At 36.9% G+C, this 15,970-nt stretch overlaps 2 protein-coding genes across 2 annotated transcripts; one reads left to right on the top strand and one right to left on the bottom strand.

Moving 5' to 3' along the window:
• The first annotated feature begins 5,942 nt into the window (after window positions 1-5,942).
• On the top strand, window positions 5,943-7,843 carry WRKY27 (WRKY DNA-binding protein 27). Its single transcript, XM_059577935.2, has 3 exons — window positions 5,943-6,671; window positions 6,805-6,918; window positions 7,052-7,843. Exons 1-3 carry the CDS (start codon window positions 6,127-6,129, stop codon window positions 7,659-7,661), a joined length of 1,269 nt encoding a protein of 422 aa, XP_059433918.1. The 5' UTR covers window positions 5,943-6,126; the 3' UTR covers window positions 7,662-7,843.
• Window positions 7,844-12,464: 4,621 nt separating this feature from the next.
• LOC132185048 (NADH-ubiquinone oxidoreductase-like protein) lies at window positions 12,465-15,077 on the bottom strand. Its single transcript, XM_059598870.2, has 2 exons — window positions 14,661-15,077; window positions 12,465-12,918 (listed from the first exon to the last, which is right to left on the bottom strand). Exons 1-2 carry the CDS (start codon window positions 14,971-14,973, stop codon window positions 12,731-12,733), a joined length of 501 nt encoding a protein of 166 aa, XP_059454853.1. The 5' UTR covers window positions 14,974-15,077; the 3' UTR covers window positions 12,465-12,730.
• Window positions 15,078-15,970: the final 893 nt, after the last annotated feature.

The following is a 15,970-nucleotide window of genomic DNA, read 5'->3' as shown; positions in this document are numbered from 1 at the left end:
AATTAATTCAGAATGATAAAAGCTTTAAAGAATGAGGGCTGCTATGCATTTCAATACTTTTTTAAAAATTTTCTTTTTCAAATGATCTGGACTCCATATTTAAGGACAAAAAAAATAGTATAAATTTATTTATTTATTGAATAGACCAGATCATTTGAAAAAAATGAATTTGAAAAAAAACATTGAGATATCTAGTATTATCCTTAAATAATTATTTGTTTTGTTACATTTAACAATTTATATAACATTATTTAAAATACACACTATTAAATAAATGGATGCTCTCCATTTTAATTGTAACAGAGAAGATTGTGTAATGCTCTTTCTGTCTTTGAAAAGCATAATCTCACGAGGAAACCATATATGTTTTAAATGAAACTTACCATGCATATGTTTTTCCTCCATTAAGACCTTCTCATCAATCTTCAATAATTGGTGCTCTTTGTTCTAGTTATGGATCTACGGACCATTTGTCTGCATTCATTTCACTTTTGCAATCCATTTTGGGATCCATGCGAATGAAGGTAGAATAAAATTGAAGAGCGTATTAACCTTCCCAACAAAATACTCTCTAGAAATCATTAACTAGTGATTGTTTAATTGATCATTAAAAGCGTTTAAATTTGTTGATACATTATTACGTGTGGATTGGATTCTCAAGCCTTAAGAGAGCAGGATGGCGGTTTCTAGAGCACGGAGGAAACCCTAGGTTTTTTTTCCTAGAGCGCCGCACAGGTAGGTAAGGTAAACCCTAGTTTAGGGGAGGAGGGATGGTCGTTGACTGCCTCCCTCCTCCCTTTGCCCTCTCCGCATAGTGAGCTAACCTATTTACTTGATGCCCCTAGCTCCATTGCCCCCTCCCTCCCCCTTCAACTTGTGCGGTTTTCCTCCTTCTCTGCCACCCCTTTCCCTTTTGTCTCGTTCTTTGGTTTTTTGCCCTTTCTCCCTTTGCCGTTGTGCCTGCCTAGTCATTCCCACATCAGTCTCTGATGTGTCTTGTCTGGGTCGGGCTTTGGTTTGGATCGATTTTTCTTTGCTTGATCTCTCCTCCTCTGTCTGATTCACATTGATGCGTGCCCTGCCATCCTGCTCTGAGGATCTGTCCATGTCCATCCCACCTTTCACATCGAATCCATCGCTCAGCTGTGGTTTGTTTATGTTATGTTTTGTGGTTTATTTTCCTTTCCTGTTTTTGCCTATAATTTGTTGTTTCTTCTTGTTGTGTTTGTGTTTGTTTTTGTTGTTTTTGCTTGTTTAGCACACTTTGTGGGTACCGCTCTTGGGGGATTCACTCAAACTCTCCCCTTAGTTCTTTGAGTGCGCCGCCGATCTCCTCCACCCCCGCTTTGCCGTCCACCGTCCGCTGCTTGGTCTTTTCAAGCGTCCCCCCGCGATGAGATTCCAACACCACCTTCCATGTCGGTTTTTGGCTAGCACACAATCAGCTTTCTTCCGGCTGCTGTCATCTGTTTAGTGTGTTTTTCCCTATATTGTTGGTTTTATTTTGTTGTATAAATTTCTGGTTTCCATGTATTTGTTCTTTACTTTCCTGTTTTATTTCCCTGTACGTTTTTTCTTTCATGTTTTTTGCTTGTAATAAGGCTATGTCCTCTCTCGTTTGATCTACCTGTTTGTATCTTGATGCTTTGTAGGGGTATCTTGGGTTGTGGATGTGAACAATATCCTTGCTTACGGATCGAGGAGGATGAGTTTCGACATTGAGGTTCTTTGCTCTCAAGGCCGATGAATAAGTGCTACCTATGCATTGGATTGTGTTTGTTTGGTGCAGATCTAATGCTAAACTTGTTGAATACTCATGGGTTAGCGGATGATGTTGTCATGGATTGACCTTGATTGGTATGTTGGTATCTTTGCTGCTTGTAACTTTAGTTTCGGCTATGATTTGCTTCAGAGCTTTTTGCTCTGTTTGTAAGAGCTCTTTCTTGCAATAGTTTTATCAATGAATGAGTATGAAATGTTCCCATTTCAAAAAATATGTTGATACAGTTGGCTACACGTCGACCACCTAGAGGTGGAGGACGTTTGCAAGGAAGACAATGTGAGAGCAAAGAGGAGCTTGCTATAGGTGTGTCAACATGGCCACCCTTGATGCTTAAGGTTTTTTTTTTTTTTTTTTTTTTTAACGGAAATCTGAGGATTTCATTGATTATAGATCACGAGCATAAAGCTCTTACAGAGCCGACCAAAAAGCTCTAACAGCACAAAGCATAAAGTTCTACAAAAATTATAGTCACATGCTATGAGGTTACAAAGTTATGGATACAAACAAAAATTTTTACAATCAGGTATTATCTATGACTTCAATCTTCCACTAACCTATGTACAAATCCAGTTAAAGAGTATATATGCTTCGAGCTGACTAGATCTAAGATATGGGTAGCCAAATTTCCTAATAAAATTTATTTAAACTGGCTGTGAGAGATAACCCCTCACACCTAATTATCCAGGTCGTGAGAAATAACTCCTCACACCTAAATATGTCTCCTCACTCATGAAAGTAGATCTAGAGAGAAGAAACCTCTTATTCAAACCAAAAAAATACAAACAAACAACCAGCAAGCAACAGCAGCAGCCAAGGAGTAGATAAATGGCACAACACGGTGGAAGGTGGACGGACGCATAGCGGAGAGGCTAAAGTTGTTGATCTGGTTGGAGAACACGTACAAACATAAAGAAAAAAAAAAACAAAAAAAAAAAAAAAAAGGGAGGGGGAGAGTAGGAGCGAGGAGTAGAAGAGCAAGGGGAGAGGAGGAGGCCCTCTTCCTCTCAAAACTGTTTTCTAAGGAGAAGGGCCAAGAGACGGCTTCTAGGGTTTTTTGTTCTATTGGGAGTGTTAATACGGGCGAGTAATGCATAATTGGACACTTGATGCTTAAGTTAGTCAGTAAGGAAAAGCCAAAAAATGGCTAAGTAATTTGTCATACTTAATTGAGCCATCTCTCATTTATTTATAAATTATCGTTTTCCACCTATTTACGGCAAGGTATAGTTTCCAAGGGAGGACCAAGTAACTCTAAAGTCTGAATAAGAGTCTCTATTTGTGTCTATAAGGGATAGGTCAATTAGCTGTGAATCATGTCTAATAAAGCGGATGTTACTAGTTAGAATCTCTCTCTTTTTCTCTTGTGTGGGCATGTCAAAAAAAATAAAAAAGTCTCTATTTGCATAAAAAATCTTACAAATGAGTAGTGAGCTCATCTTTCCAGGAGAAAAGCCGCTATCACATATCTCTAATAAATAAAAAGGAACAAAAATAACAAGAAGGATTCAAAATTTGAAAGAATCTCTGTCCGTGGTGGTGGTCTGCCCTCCATGGAAAACAAATTTTAAGCACACCCATTTGTTTCTTGTCCTTCACCTACCTAATTACCTCTCATCCATAAGAAAAGATGAACGAGGCCAAACTCACCAAACTTCACTCTCACTCTCTCGCATTCGCACCAAATCACCCACCGTAAAAATTAAAAAAATAAAAATAAAAATGCAAAGATTCCCACGTAAAAAGCAACTTTAAAAAAATCAAAATTAAAAGCACTCATTTTTAATGGCTCAAGATTCTTTCACCAATAAAATCAAAATAAAAAAGCAAACACAAACTTGTTTTACAAGGCAACTCATATAGGAACATTTTTCTTTCCCTTTCTGTCTCTTTGTGGGTGTGTAGTGGGCCCAGTAAAACACAATGACATGTCTTTCAACATAGGTTGGAGGATCGGACGGTCATGGTTCCATCATCACAACGCAGTGCAGCCCCTAGAAGCCCTCACGAGCCTGATCACCTTATGGGTTGCATCGGATTAGAAAGAGAAACTGTTATTTTAGTAGTATTGTTATTTGGACAGAGTTTCTTTTAATTAAATTGGATTTTTTTTTTTTCAATTAGTCTATAAAATTATTAAAAATTATATTAGAATAATAAATAAATATTTATTTTCTTCCTAGAGTCTGTACTTTGTTATTTTGGCTAAAAGAATTGGTTGGTTTATAAAGAATGGTAATTGGGTTTTAATGGAGCTGGGGCGCACGGAAGAGATGGAGACAGCCTCCATCATCTTCTGTGCAGGTGCAGAGTAGTGTGCCATGGCGGCTCGTGGACAAGAATCATGTTTACGCTCCATTATAGCGCGTGCAAGTGACAGCATATATTGATATATAATATATTAAGCATAGAATTTATGCATAGACATATATGTAAATATATATCAAAATATATTAATCTCCTTCTAGATCTCGGGAAAGTATACTAGATTTTCCCTTGTTTAAAATTAGATACTAATCTCACTCTAATTAAAAAAACATCATCCACCAATCACCCTCAATATTCTAAATTTTTAAAAATTATTTTATTCACCTGCACACCAAAAGTTCAGGAAAAAGGATCTTTTAAAAGAAGTTGTCACCGGAGCTTGATTTATGATAATTTCAAGGAACAAAAATTATTAAGCTTATTTAAAATATGAAATTATGTCTTCAAGAGGTAGCTCAATCGATCGTAGACCACACCTAATAAAGTTGAAGTCACTAATTCAAATCTACCACATTTCTCTTGTGCGGACGTGTCAAATATATATATATATATATCAGTGTGAAAACATTTATTCATTTAAATTACCACTTGTTTGCTGTTACTAATTTATGCCAATTTCAAAATATCAAAGGTTGGTTTTACACATAGATGGGTTTAATTTTATAGTACTGTTACCTTCAAGCAATTGAACATTACAAATTTACAATTATTTATTCATCAACTAATAAAAAAAGAAGTGAAACCTATTAAAACTTTGATCTTATTAAATACTAAGAAGTTAAAAAAGAAGGTTAAAGTTGAACCAACCTCGACGGCATACTCATTCCGCAATAGCATTGCAAGTAATTAATAGTATTTAAAACTACGTGTCCGATTGGTAATTATTACCTATACCTAGCTAAGAATAGGAACGAGTATCTCCATGAATACAAAAAGCTAGAATGAAATGATCATATTTATCCAATAGTTTGATAACAACACATAAATAGATGGTCGACCACTCTAATAAAAGTTCCAAAAGTTGCATCACCCTCAAAACCCCTTAGGATGGCCCCAATACTATTAGGAGTGATCGTGACCACTCCTAGTGCTATCAAGGGGGTGGTCAATCACTCAAACAAAAACTTTGTTAAAATGGCTTTCATGCAATTAGGGGTGGTTCTTCTAATGCCATCAAAAAGTGGTCGATCATTCTAACAAAAACTCCATCGAGGTGGCTCAATGCCGCCACACCCTAGATGAGGCATGCAATAAGCATGTTTAAAAGTATCTTAGTGGGGGAATAGATGATTTTTCCAAAAATTGTGAGCCGTAAATGTGTTTGTACAAGTGGTAAAAAAAGGGTAAAGAGAGTGGGACAAGGTTGAGATTCCATTGTTCCTAAGCTCATCTTCTTTATTCCAACCACTATGTTTATAGCAGCCCCACTCCCGCAAAAGAGTGCCTGAAAACACAAAATGGAATGTAGCCCAGTTGTAAGACATGCCCATTGCCATCGCCAATGAACCACATCTACTTACCAAAGTGCACTCACGCCCCACACAAGGCGCGTGGCAGAATCAACTTTGTGGACACACCAAACCCAATCAGATTTCGAGTACAAAGATAGTTAAGCATGAGTAGCCATTTTCACAGGCATTTTTGGAAGCTGGAACCAAACCTCCACAAATTTTTTTGCCTTAGGCCCACTTTGACATTTTCACCAAAGTCAATGCAAAAGCTAAACCCAAGTGGGTTTCAAACAGAGAAGTGTCTCCTCACCATCTAAACGGCAAAACCCACCACCCCTCTCTTTCTCTCTCTTATAGATTCTTAATATTTTGATTAATTATTTATTTCTTACCTTTTATAAATAATTAACAATTACCAAGTCAGTGCTCCAACATGATCTCCTCTCACTTCCCTCTTTCTGAATTTTTTCTCCGACCCGAAAGTCAGCGCTGTCCTCTCTCCATCTCTGTGTGTTGCCTTTGAGTGCCCAGTTGTGGGCTGAGGATAGCAAGAAGAGCAGAAAAAGATTTTGAGAGAATTTGTAGGTGAGAGGCCTCTGTTTTGTCTGTAGTGCTGATCGTCAGTCAATGGCTGAGGACTGGGATCTACATGCGGTGGTGCGGAGTTGTAAATCTGCGACTACCAAAAAGACCATTACTACTACCACCGCCACCGCCGCCGCTGCAGAAGACCCTTTGGCTCGCTTGGCGTCTCTTACTTTTGAGGATGAAAACGACCCATTTTCTTTTCCCCATCTTGCAGAGCCACCAAGAGCCACTGCTTTCCAGGAATTGCAGGAATTCTGTAAATCCTTTTTCCCCACCACTACCGCAACAAGTAGTCATGGTATCAATCCCAATCCCTCCCTTTCAGATATACAAAGACGAAGACATCCAGTGCGGCTTACTACCACAAGTAGTTCCATCAGGTCTCATTTCAAGCCCGGATCTTCTTCTTCTTCCACTGGTTTTGTGGGAATCCAAGACCAACAACGGCGGCAACAACAACAGCAGCAAAATCTTCCATATCAACAGCGACAAGTACTCCATCAACAAGAGTTTCAAAGGCCTCAAGCCAGTCCTGCCATGTCTTTACCAACCATGCAATCTCAGGCCCCCAGATCAAGAAAAAGGTAGTATTTCAATTTTCCACTGAGTAACTTGTTTCTGTTTACGATTGATCCACAAAAAATGAAAACTCTTTACATGATGCTGTTCATGCCTCATGGCTAAAAGGGTCAAATACTGCGTCGTTTTAATTTACAGGAAGAGCCAGCAGAAGAGAACGGTGTGCCATGTAACTGCAGCGAATCTCTCAGCGGATGTGTGGGCATGGCGTAAATACGGACAAAAGCCCATCAAAGGTTCTCCATATCCAAGGTTAAATTCCTATGTAAACTTTTTCTCGCTCATCTTCTTTTCTTTTCCGGTCTTTTTAAAGAATTTTTGTGCTTTTCGTGTAAAAAAAAAAAAAATCTGTCTCTAATAGTCGGGTAATTTTCTCGAAACACAGAAACTACTATCGGTGCAGCAGCTCAAAAGGGTGTTCGGCAAGAAAACAAGTGGAGCGAAGCAACGTCGACGCCAACATGTTCATCGTCACCTACACCGGCGAGCACACCCACCCTCGTCCCACCCACCGGAACTCGCTGGCCGGCAGTACACGCAACAAATGCTCTGTACCCAATAAATCCATAGACAAAGATAATTCCGCATCACAGAGCACAGCTAATATTAATGGTTCATGCTCCTCCCCACAGTCAGCAACAAGCCTCTCTCCCACAACACCGCTTACAGTTCAAACAGATGAAGAAGCAATTATTGCCAACAAGAACAGCAACGAAGAAGAGAATAAGATCATGATTGATGGGAATGATAAAGAGAGCGAGGAAATGGCGGATGATGATGATGATGATGAGGATGACGATGAGATTCTGATTCCAAACATGGCCATGAGCCAGGACATCTTCATGGGGCTGCAAGAGCTCGGCTATAGTAGTCCTGGTGGGGGCTCCGGGGACAATTTCTCGGATGGCGGTGGAGCAAATTCGGGTTCGTCTTGGCCTCCGTGTTGCTCTGCTGCCGCCATAGCAACCACCGGAGCCGCCGTGAATGGCTGCTGAGATTTGGGGTCAGACGCTCTTCCTTTTTTTTTTTTTCTTTTTTTTTTTTTTTTTTTTTTTTTTTTTTATCGCGGGGCAAAGGAAATTTCTTGTACAGTTTCCCTTCTCGATCTTTGCCCACCAAATTAGGTATAGCATAGATAAAAGATGGAAAGAATCTCTATCCATCCCCATAGATTTCTGTTTGGTCTTTTTTTCTTCTTCTTTTTTTTTAATAATAACTTCTTTCCAATTGGGTTTTTATTTGAGTAATCCTACTCTTCCCATCTATTTATTATAATTATTTGCTAATTTGGCATGTTTTAAGTAGATGATTTTCACCCATTTTACACTAAAGTGAGTCTTTTATATCAAATATTAAAAAAAAAAAAAAAAGTGTAAAGAGTAAAATTTTATTTATGTATATTCCTTTACATAATCATCATATGCTTATAGTTGTCCAAGGAGGATCTCGACTCTCGAGGCTGTTTTAGTTTTCACCTTTTGATTCTTGTTATGGTTGTCATTGAGCTGAAATGCTCGTCATGGTCCTCTTTGCACCATCTACTATAGGCCAAAGTAGCCTGCCGGCTCAATGTATATTAATAATAATAATAATAATAATGATAATGATAATGAGGGGAGGGAGAAGTGATAGATTCATAATGATCAATTTAATTGTTGACAATTAGAGCACTGTACGGAAAAGAAAAAGATAGTTCAAATCATGAAATTCTCCATCATAAAGTTGTAAAATCTTAATCAATTGATAAGGGGTTTGCATATTTGAATCCAAAATCTAATTAATTTTATTTTCATATGACTGACTGAAATTGGAATCGAAATTTATTTCTTTCATTAATTAATTTACTCCAATTAATGGAGTAAAAATCTTGTAAAGTGCTCTAAATCTTGGGATATTTTTGCCCCCATATTGAAGGATTGCCCTTGTTTGGCATTTTTATTTATTATATTGCTTAAATTTTAGGACAATTAATATATATATTTTAATAAAAATACTTAGGCTATATTTTTTAATTTTTAATTTTTTGTTCTTAAAACAAAAAATTATCAAATAACTTAAAACATCCTATTTATTTCGTGTGTGTACATATTGATTTAAATGATTTCAAAGATAGAGAGCAAGGTATCATATGCTATGGGGAATCCTATGTGCCTCATGTTTGATTGATGACTCTTCAACAGTTTCGACGTGGCAAAAAGCCATGTCGCCTAATTGCATAAATCTATTTCATCATGAGAAACACATTAATATGCTCAGAAAATTAAAAAGAAAAAATAATATGAGAATCATAATATTTATTTAGTATTTTTATAGTGAATAGTTGATAAAAATAGGAGGACAATCAAGTGGGTGCATGACAGTTGTCCCTTCCGCGTTAGGGCGGCCCTCGGACCGTGACAGGGTCCGGTTCAATTGGCTTTATCACGAGACAAACACAAGATCCTCTTTTTGTCCGTTCACATTACGGGATTCGTTGCTGGTGGGTAGTGGTTTCTCGGGTCAAATATATTTTATGCTTAGATATTAGAGTTGGTCAAATATATTTTATTCAATATTATTATTATTATTATTATTATTTATTTCGTCAACTATGTGTTAATTGAAGGAGATAAATAAATAAATAAAAAGCACTCCTGCCTAGAAGTAAGCAAAATGCATCATCATTATTCATGAGGTAGTTCCAAGAGACAAAATAGTGATGCAAGTTGTTAAGACTATCTTATCTTATCTTTTATTTTATTTATTATTATTATTATTAATTTTTTTTTGTTTTTGGGTAAGTTAGGCCTATCTTATCTTAAGCAAGCTACTTAATTAGAGGAATGTGACAAATTAAGGGTGACCCCGTCTTTTGAAGTAGCCCTAAAAGGTCATTTTGTCCTATTAGTGAAAAGAAGTGAGTCAAAACAGCAAAAGGGTTACTAAAAGATTTGGAATAACAATTTTTATTTTAATGAAAATGTGATGTGAAGTAAAGTAATCGAATGAGCCAAGGGTGGCATTGGAATTGGAAGTATATTTTATGTGATAGACTTGAAATAATGGGATGAAGAATGTAGTGGAGAGATCCGTAGAACATGATTATGAGAAACACAATCACATGCTAAACTATCAAATAAATTAGTTAGTATTTAATCCTAAATTAACACAAAAGAGTCTTCTATGGTTAACTTAGTAGTAATTTTGAAATCAAATGTCATACTATAATGCTTGGAGAAATTTCAACACACAAAATGTTTGTTACATCTTTTTAATATCTCAGTATATCATCATTTGACAAGAAAAAAGAGTAGTGCTATATATCAACAAATATCTTACTATTCTCTGATCCGGCTAAGGTTTCTCAGTAGCTGTATTCTACTTTGGGCTTCCATCTCTTAGTCTGGAAAAATGCCTCTCTCCCCTCTGTATGGCTTCCCCCCTCGTGTGGGCTACATCAAGGGGAATTTTGATGTTGCCATTAGAGGCAACTTTGCAGTCGCAGCAGAAATGCTTAGTGACTTTTTTAGAGAGATTTTTGCTACAACCACCTTGAAGCTTCATTCCTCTTATGTTCTTTTGGGAGAAGTCACGACTGCTCTTCTTGCAACTCGGTTGGCCAGATCTTCTGGCATGGATGTTTTTTCCCTTGAAGGGGATGCGCTTCTAGTGATTCTTGCAGTGAATCGGCCTTCTCTTTTAGCTTCTTGGCATTTTGCTTATGTAATTTCTGACATTTGTGTTGATCTTTCCTCTTTTTGAAGTTGAAATGTTTCAAAAGTGTCTAGATATGCCAATTTTCGTGCACATGCGTTATCTAAATGGGTCGTTCCCACCTCGTATTTGGTAGCATTTCCTTAAGTTCCCTCATTCTCTCTTCCATTCGGATCAAGAGTTGGAAGGACTCTCCCTTGTAGTCCCTTTCTCCCCTTTTTAATTTATATATATATATATTGGAGAGAGAAAACATCTCATTATTCTAATTTAACAATTGGAATTTTTTTTTTCTTTTTTAACAAGGGTTGATTTGAGGAAAATTACACTGTCAATGTCAGTATGTAATATACTTGGTAATGTCAGCATAGTAGAATATTTGTGTGGTGTATAGCATTTCTAAAAAAAAAAAAATGGTAAGCGAAATTTTATTTATTAATTTTTTATAAAGTCCAATTGAAATAAATCTTGGGAATTGATTGATAATAGTTTTAATTAAAATGATTGATGTGAATGTGGCTAAGAAAAGAATAAAGAGAAACATTGAATTCCAGGCTCTGTATATGATGTCTTCAATGAGCTTTAAATATGGATTAAAAAAACTCGTTTTGTCATCAAGTATATTACAATTTTTTTTTTTTTATATATTTTTTTTTTCCCTTTTTAACTTTCAATGATACAAGAATTCCTCAATTCCTACACCAAATTAATTCCTTTATGAGTTTTGAACTCTTGATCTTAATCTCCCTCCTACCATCTCCAAACAAAAGTTGCTTAATAGTTATCCAGCCATCACAGCAATGGGGTCATCCTTAAGAGTACTTAAGTTAAATCAAGTTTCTGTAGATGGCATCTATGAAAATATCATCATTGACATGAAAAAGAAATTTAGCATTGGAAAAGTTATCCGGATGATGAGCACTGCTCGAAAAAAAAAAAAAGGATGAGCACGACTGTAGTTAACACGAGTGCTTCTCAGTTGGGTGGGGCATGGACCAAAGTGGTCTAGTGGATCAAAACTAACCCACTCTACAATTAAATCATCAAAATAATTGGTCTAAAAAGGTGAAATCTATCAAAATATATTAAGCTTCCACTGTATCTCAAGTGGATAAAGTTTTTTTTTTTTTAGGAAAATTCTTTCAGATCAGTTTATTAAACTGTCAAATATCATTATATCATGTGAATCTCACATGCATCTTTAATAAGATTAACAAATTACATGCATTTTAAAACATATATGTGAGAATTAGAAACTCTAAGAATAGATTGTCCTTCACAAATGCTGATGTAATTTTTTCAACCCAATTTAGAAAATAACCTTGTCAGTCTTTAAGTGCTGATGTGGCCCAGCGACTCAATTTCTTTAGAGGTGTAATACAGCCACAACTTAAATCCAACTTCTAGGCTCTAGTTTAAGACTCTTTCTCTCCTCCACAAGCAATTATTTTTTATTTTATTTATTATTTATTATTATTTTTTTAACTTAGGAGAAAAGTTGGTCCAAAGTTAAATTTAAGTTGTGCCTTTTATCATTTTCCATTTCTTTAGGTTTGTACGTACAACTTTTGATTACCCTCTCGCCTTAGAGTATCTATCCGTCTTTACATTTAATGTCTTAAAATGTTCATTTTTTATATTTAATTCACCCAATTCAATAACTTTTCATAGAGGAGTCCGAAATGCTATATATGACCCATATATGGAATGACCCGCCGGCCCATGTAGGCCGAATGGACCATGAAGCACAAGACTATGCAACTCATGCACTTCAACCCAAAATCTGAATCTCTTAGATAACATTGCCACTAACTTCAAATTTGAAATAAATGTCATAATAGCTTGATTTTCCAAGGTAAACTTTGTAAGAAACAAAGCAAGGAAAGAATTAAGAATCCTCTTTATGGTAGTAAGTATTAAGATAGCACAAAGTGAGTTATTTAATTGAAGATAATGATTAAAGTTTTAATAACTGATATGGTAAACATCCTCCTCAGGTCCAAGGATTAGGCAAAATCTACTTTCTACTACTTACCATATATAAGAAATCAACAGATCTTGCACAACTCATGACGCATACCGAGGGCTTACACATATGAGCCTCATTGAAAAACAAACATTTTTACCTGCCTGCAATAAGCACCAAACACTGCAAGAACAGAACAGTGAAAGAAATAACACATGCTCTTGTACTTCTGTTCAAGTAGAGATTATTAAGATACAAGCCTTTGTCCCATAAATTAAACTCTATTCAATCTAGCAAACAGTCCCACTATACGAGAACAAAATCATGAGAATATGAAGAAAAAGACAGATTCAGCTCTGGAATCCAAACTTCCCCAAAGCACATGCCAGCTGAATAATACTCCTTTTACTGTGACTCACTGGAGGTGCCAGCAGGTACTTCCTTTTTGGCGCTTGAAGTAGCAGCCTCCAGCGTCTTGTAGAACTCCTCTGGAAGAGGACCAGGTCGGTGCAGAGGGACATGCTTAGGAACTGGGGCATCGTTCTCGATGACCTCGCATTCATAGTCGTCAGGAACACCCCATGGATCCCACTCTGCATTCCAACACAACGCAGAAACACATAATTACAAACTAAATCTAATAGCTTATCAAGCATAACCAATGCAAGTTTTATACTACAGGGTTCGACATTTTTAAAGGAAAGATGACACAAAAAAATTTGATGGTAGCCTGACACATAATTGACAAACATAAGTTGACTCCAGTAGGAAGCTTGATATGCAAGGCCAAGGTACCTGTAGATGTTAACAAATAGGGATAAGGCTTACATGCTGTTATTTTTAATAACAGCATGTATGCTGTAGTTTAATCAACGGTCAAGATTCAATTTTAAAGTTGACTTATTTTTATAATCATTTAATGGGAAAGAGAAAATGAATAGAGATTTTGAGAAATTCAATCTTGACCGTTAATTAAGCTACAACATACATGCTGTTATTTTAATAACAGCATGTAAGCCAAATCCAACAAATAGATGATAATGATCCAGATCCCAAAACAACAAGGCATTAAGATTGTAGAAAGAGATTATGCCAAGTTAGTTGAACATGCAGCTACCATGGGTTCTAAGTATCACACAACTAAAGAGAGTTTGAGGTGCTTGCAGAGTAAACATTGCTTTAATCCTTCTCTTCCAATTAGCAATTATCTGTTTCCATTAAAGACAATCTTAAAGTACCACTGCCCCTCCAAAGGTGTACAATGTTTATTGAGAAATCATAGTGTAACAAGAAATGAATGATTACCACAGCATACAGACTGATGTGTATACATATTGGTGGAAAAGGCTCCTGAATTTTTACCAGCTCAGATAGTGCTTAAATAGCTATGAGCTGAAACTAACACAAAACAACCCATTAAGTAATCTTCGTATAGTAAAACAGTCAACTACGCAAAATCATCTTCCAGCCTAAATCTGTCCAAATTAAATTGAATGACCTAACACAAGCTGAATCTGTTTTGACAAAGTATAAACAAAACCTGGAACAACCATTCGATTGAAAGATTGAGAATATAGGCAGAACAACCCATACTCTCTGGACACTGAAAAAATAAAACACCCATATTAAGGAGCCACTGGCATACATGCAACCATGTATACACAAATAAGCTTGCCCATACGCGCAAAAGCATAAAATGAAATAAACCCCTTACGCATTGCTTCACATTTCAGACTTAAATTTTCTGTTCAAAAGCTTTGAAGCCCTCCTGGTGAACCACAATGAAATTCTCCTAGAATGAGGGAAGAAATCACTCAAAGGCACGTATTCAACTCTTAAATGCAAAGGATCTTACTTATAGAGCAAGCTCCAATACAGTTGCATATTTTCCTCTTTTTTTTTTTCACCTCAATAACTCATCAAACCAAACATGAAGAAAGTAAGGAAAACACTTATCTTTCACTTCCTCTTCTTTTCCCCCAATGTACAGAAATGTAAAGACCGATGAATTCACAGTCACAGCACAACGTTGAGCTCTCAAATCCCAATGTCCCACATTGCAAAACAACATAAAACGCCATCCCCCAATCTCAATTTCTATTTTCTTCTCTTTCCCTCGTTTTCTCAGGGCCCAAACAAGGTTCGAAAGCGAAATCACAAAACAAATCTTCCTCCTCATAAGCTGAGGTTTTTTTTTTTCACAATGAAGTTAATTCTATAAGATTACCACAAACACCAAAAATTCCATTTCCTTTTCTTCTCTTTCTCAACAACCAAACAAACCACAAATCCACATCTAAAAACAAATTAAAAGAAGAAAAAGAAGCGTGCAGACCGATCATTTTGCCGATGAGATCGAGCTCGTCCCGAGCCTCCTCGATGAGCTCCTCGACCTGGCCACAGCCTAGGCGCTTCTCGATGGCTTCCCAGTCATGCTCCTCCTGGCACACATTTAGCCTGTGCTTGGTGAAGCTCTCGACGGCCTTCCGGTAGCCCTCGTCCTCCGGCACCGCCTGGATCTCCTTCAACGTCTTCGTGTACAGCCTGATCAGCAACTCCCGCGCGTTGGGCTCCACCTCCAGCCCGACGATCCCCGTTGTCTCTTTCACCCTCGCCAACAGTGGCCGTGCGATCGCCCGCAGGAACATCGTCTCCTTGGCCTTGATGCGAGTGAGCCCCAGTACCGTGACAGGGTTGTTTTGTTGGGTTCAGAGAAATGGGCGAGTGTGTGTGGAGGTGTTTGGGTCGCGTTCGGTTGGATTTGGTACGAGTGAGTACAGTACTGGGTGTTGTGTTTTGCCACGTCCCACTCTTTTCATTGGTCTGGTGCACTGAGGTGCCTCGATAGGAATTATTTTATTATTATTATTTTATTTTTTTTACATAAAAGGTAGGTTGATGAGATCAATTGTGGCTATTTTATTTGGGCATGATCATAGTAGCACCTACTCGCTGGGAGCCACACAGGAGGGACCTAGATGGTGAGAACTGCAGACGCTCCCTCAAATCTGAGTAAGTCATAGTTTGACAAAGTCCTACTAGAACATCAATGGAACCAATGTAGCTAATACTAATTAGGCATATGTGTGAATTTTCCATTGCAGGGATTTGAACTCACGCCGCAGTATATGCCTAATTATTTTGGAGATTTTTTTAAGCCATTGAACCACCATCCTTGATGGTTAGGTCTCGAGCTACTTGAAATGGATTTCATAAGTCTAAATAACATTTTGCATCATTTTTATACCTAAATCTTAAAAAAATAAATTAAATTGAAAAATTATAATACTAACTTGTTCTTTTAGGGTCAGAATCCTTGTAATTAAATTGTCAAAATTGATGTTATAAATGGCAAGATGTGAGATCCACCAATCATCACATATTTCAAGCAATTTGTGCAACCAATTATAACGATTTTCATATGTTCTTTTATCCTAAATTGCTTCTCCATTTTAATTTAAATATCTAATTTGTTCTTTTATGACATCTTGAAACAAATATCCACTTTTTAAAAATAGAAAAATTTATTTAGACACTTTCTTAAACTACTTTAATCAATTTTAAACCCTTAACATATGACAAAATCCAAAAGCGATTTGCCAACCTCACCATATGCAGCTTGAAATCGTGTTGCAAAATTATGGT

Source organism: Corylus avellana, chromosome 2 (assembly GCF_965113065.1).
Source record: "Corylus avellana chromosome 2, dhCorAvel1.hap1.2, whole genome shotgun sequence".
Classification (NCBI taxonomy): domain Eukaryota; kingdom Viridiplantae; phylum Streptophyta; class Magnoliopsida; order Fagales; family Betulaceae; genus Corylus; species Corylus avellana.
Note: the sequence above shows the minus strand (reverse complement) of the source record. Positions and strands in the feature narration are given on the sequence as shown.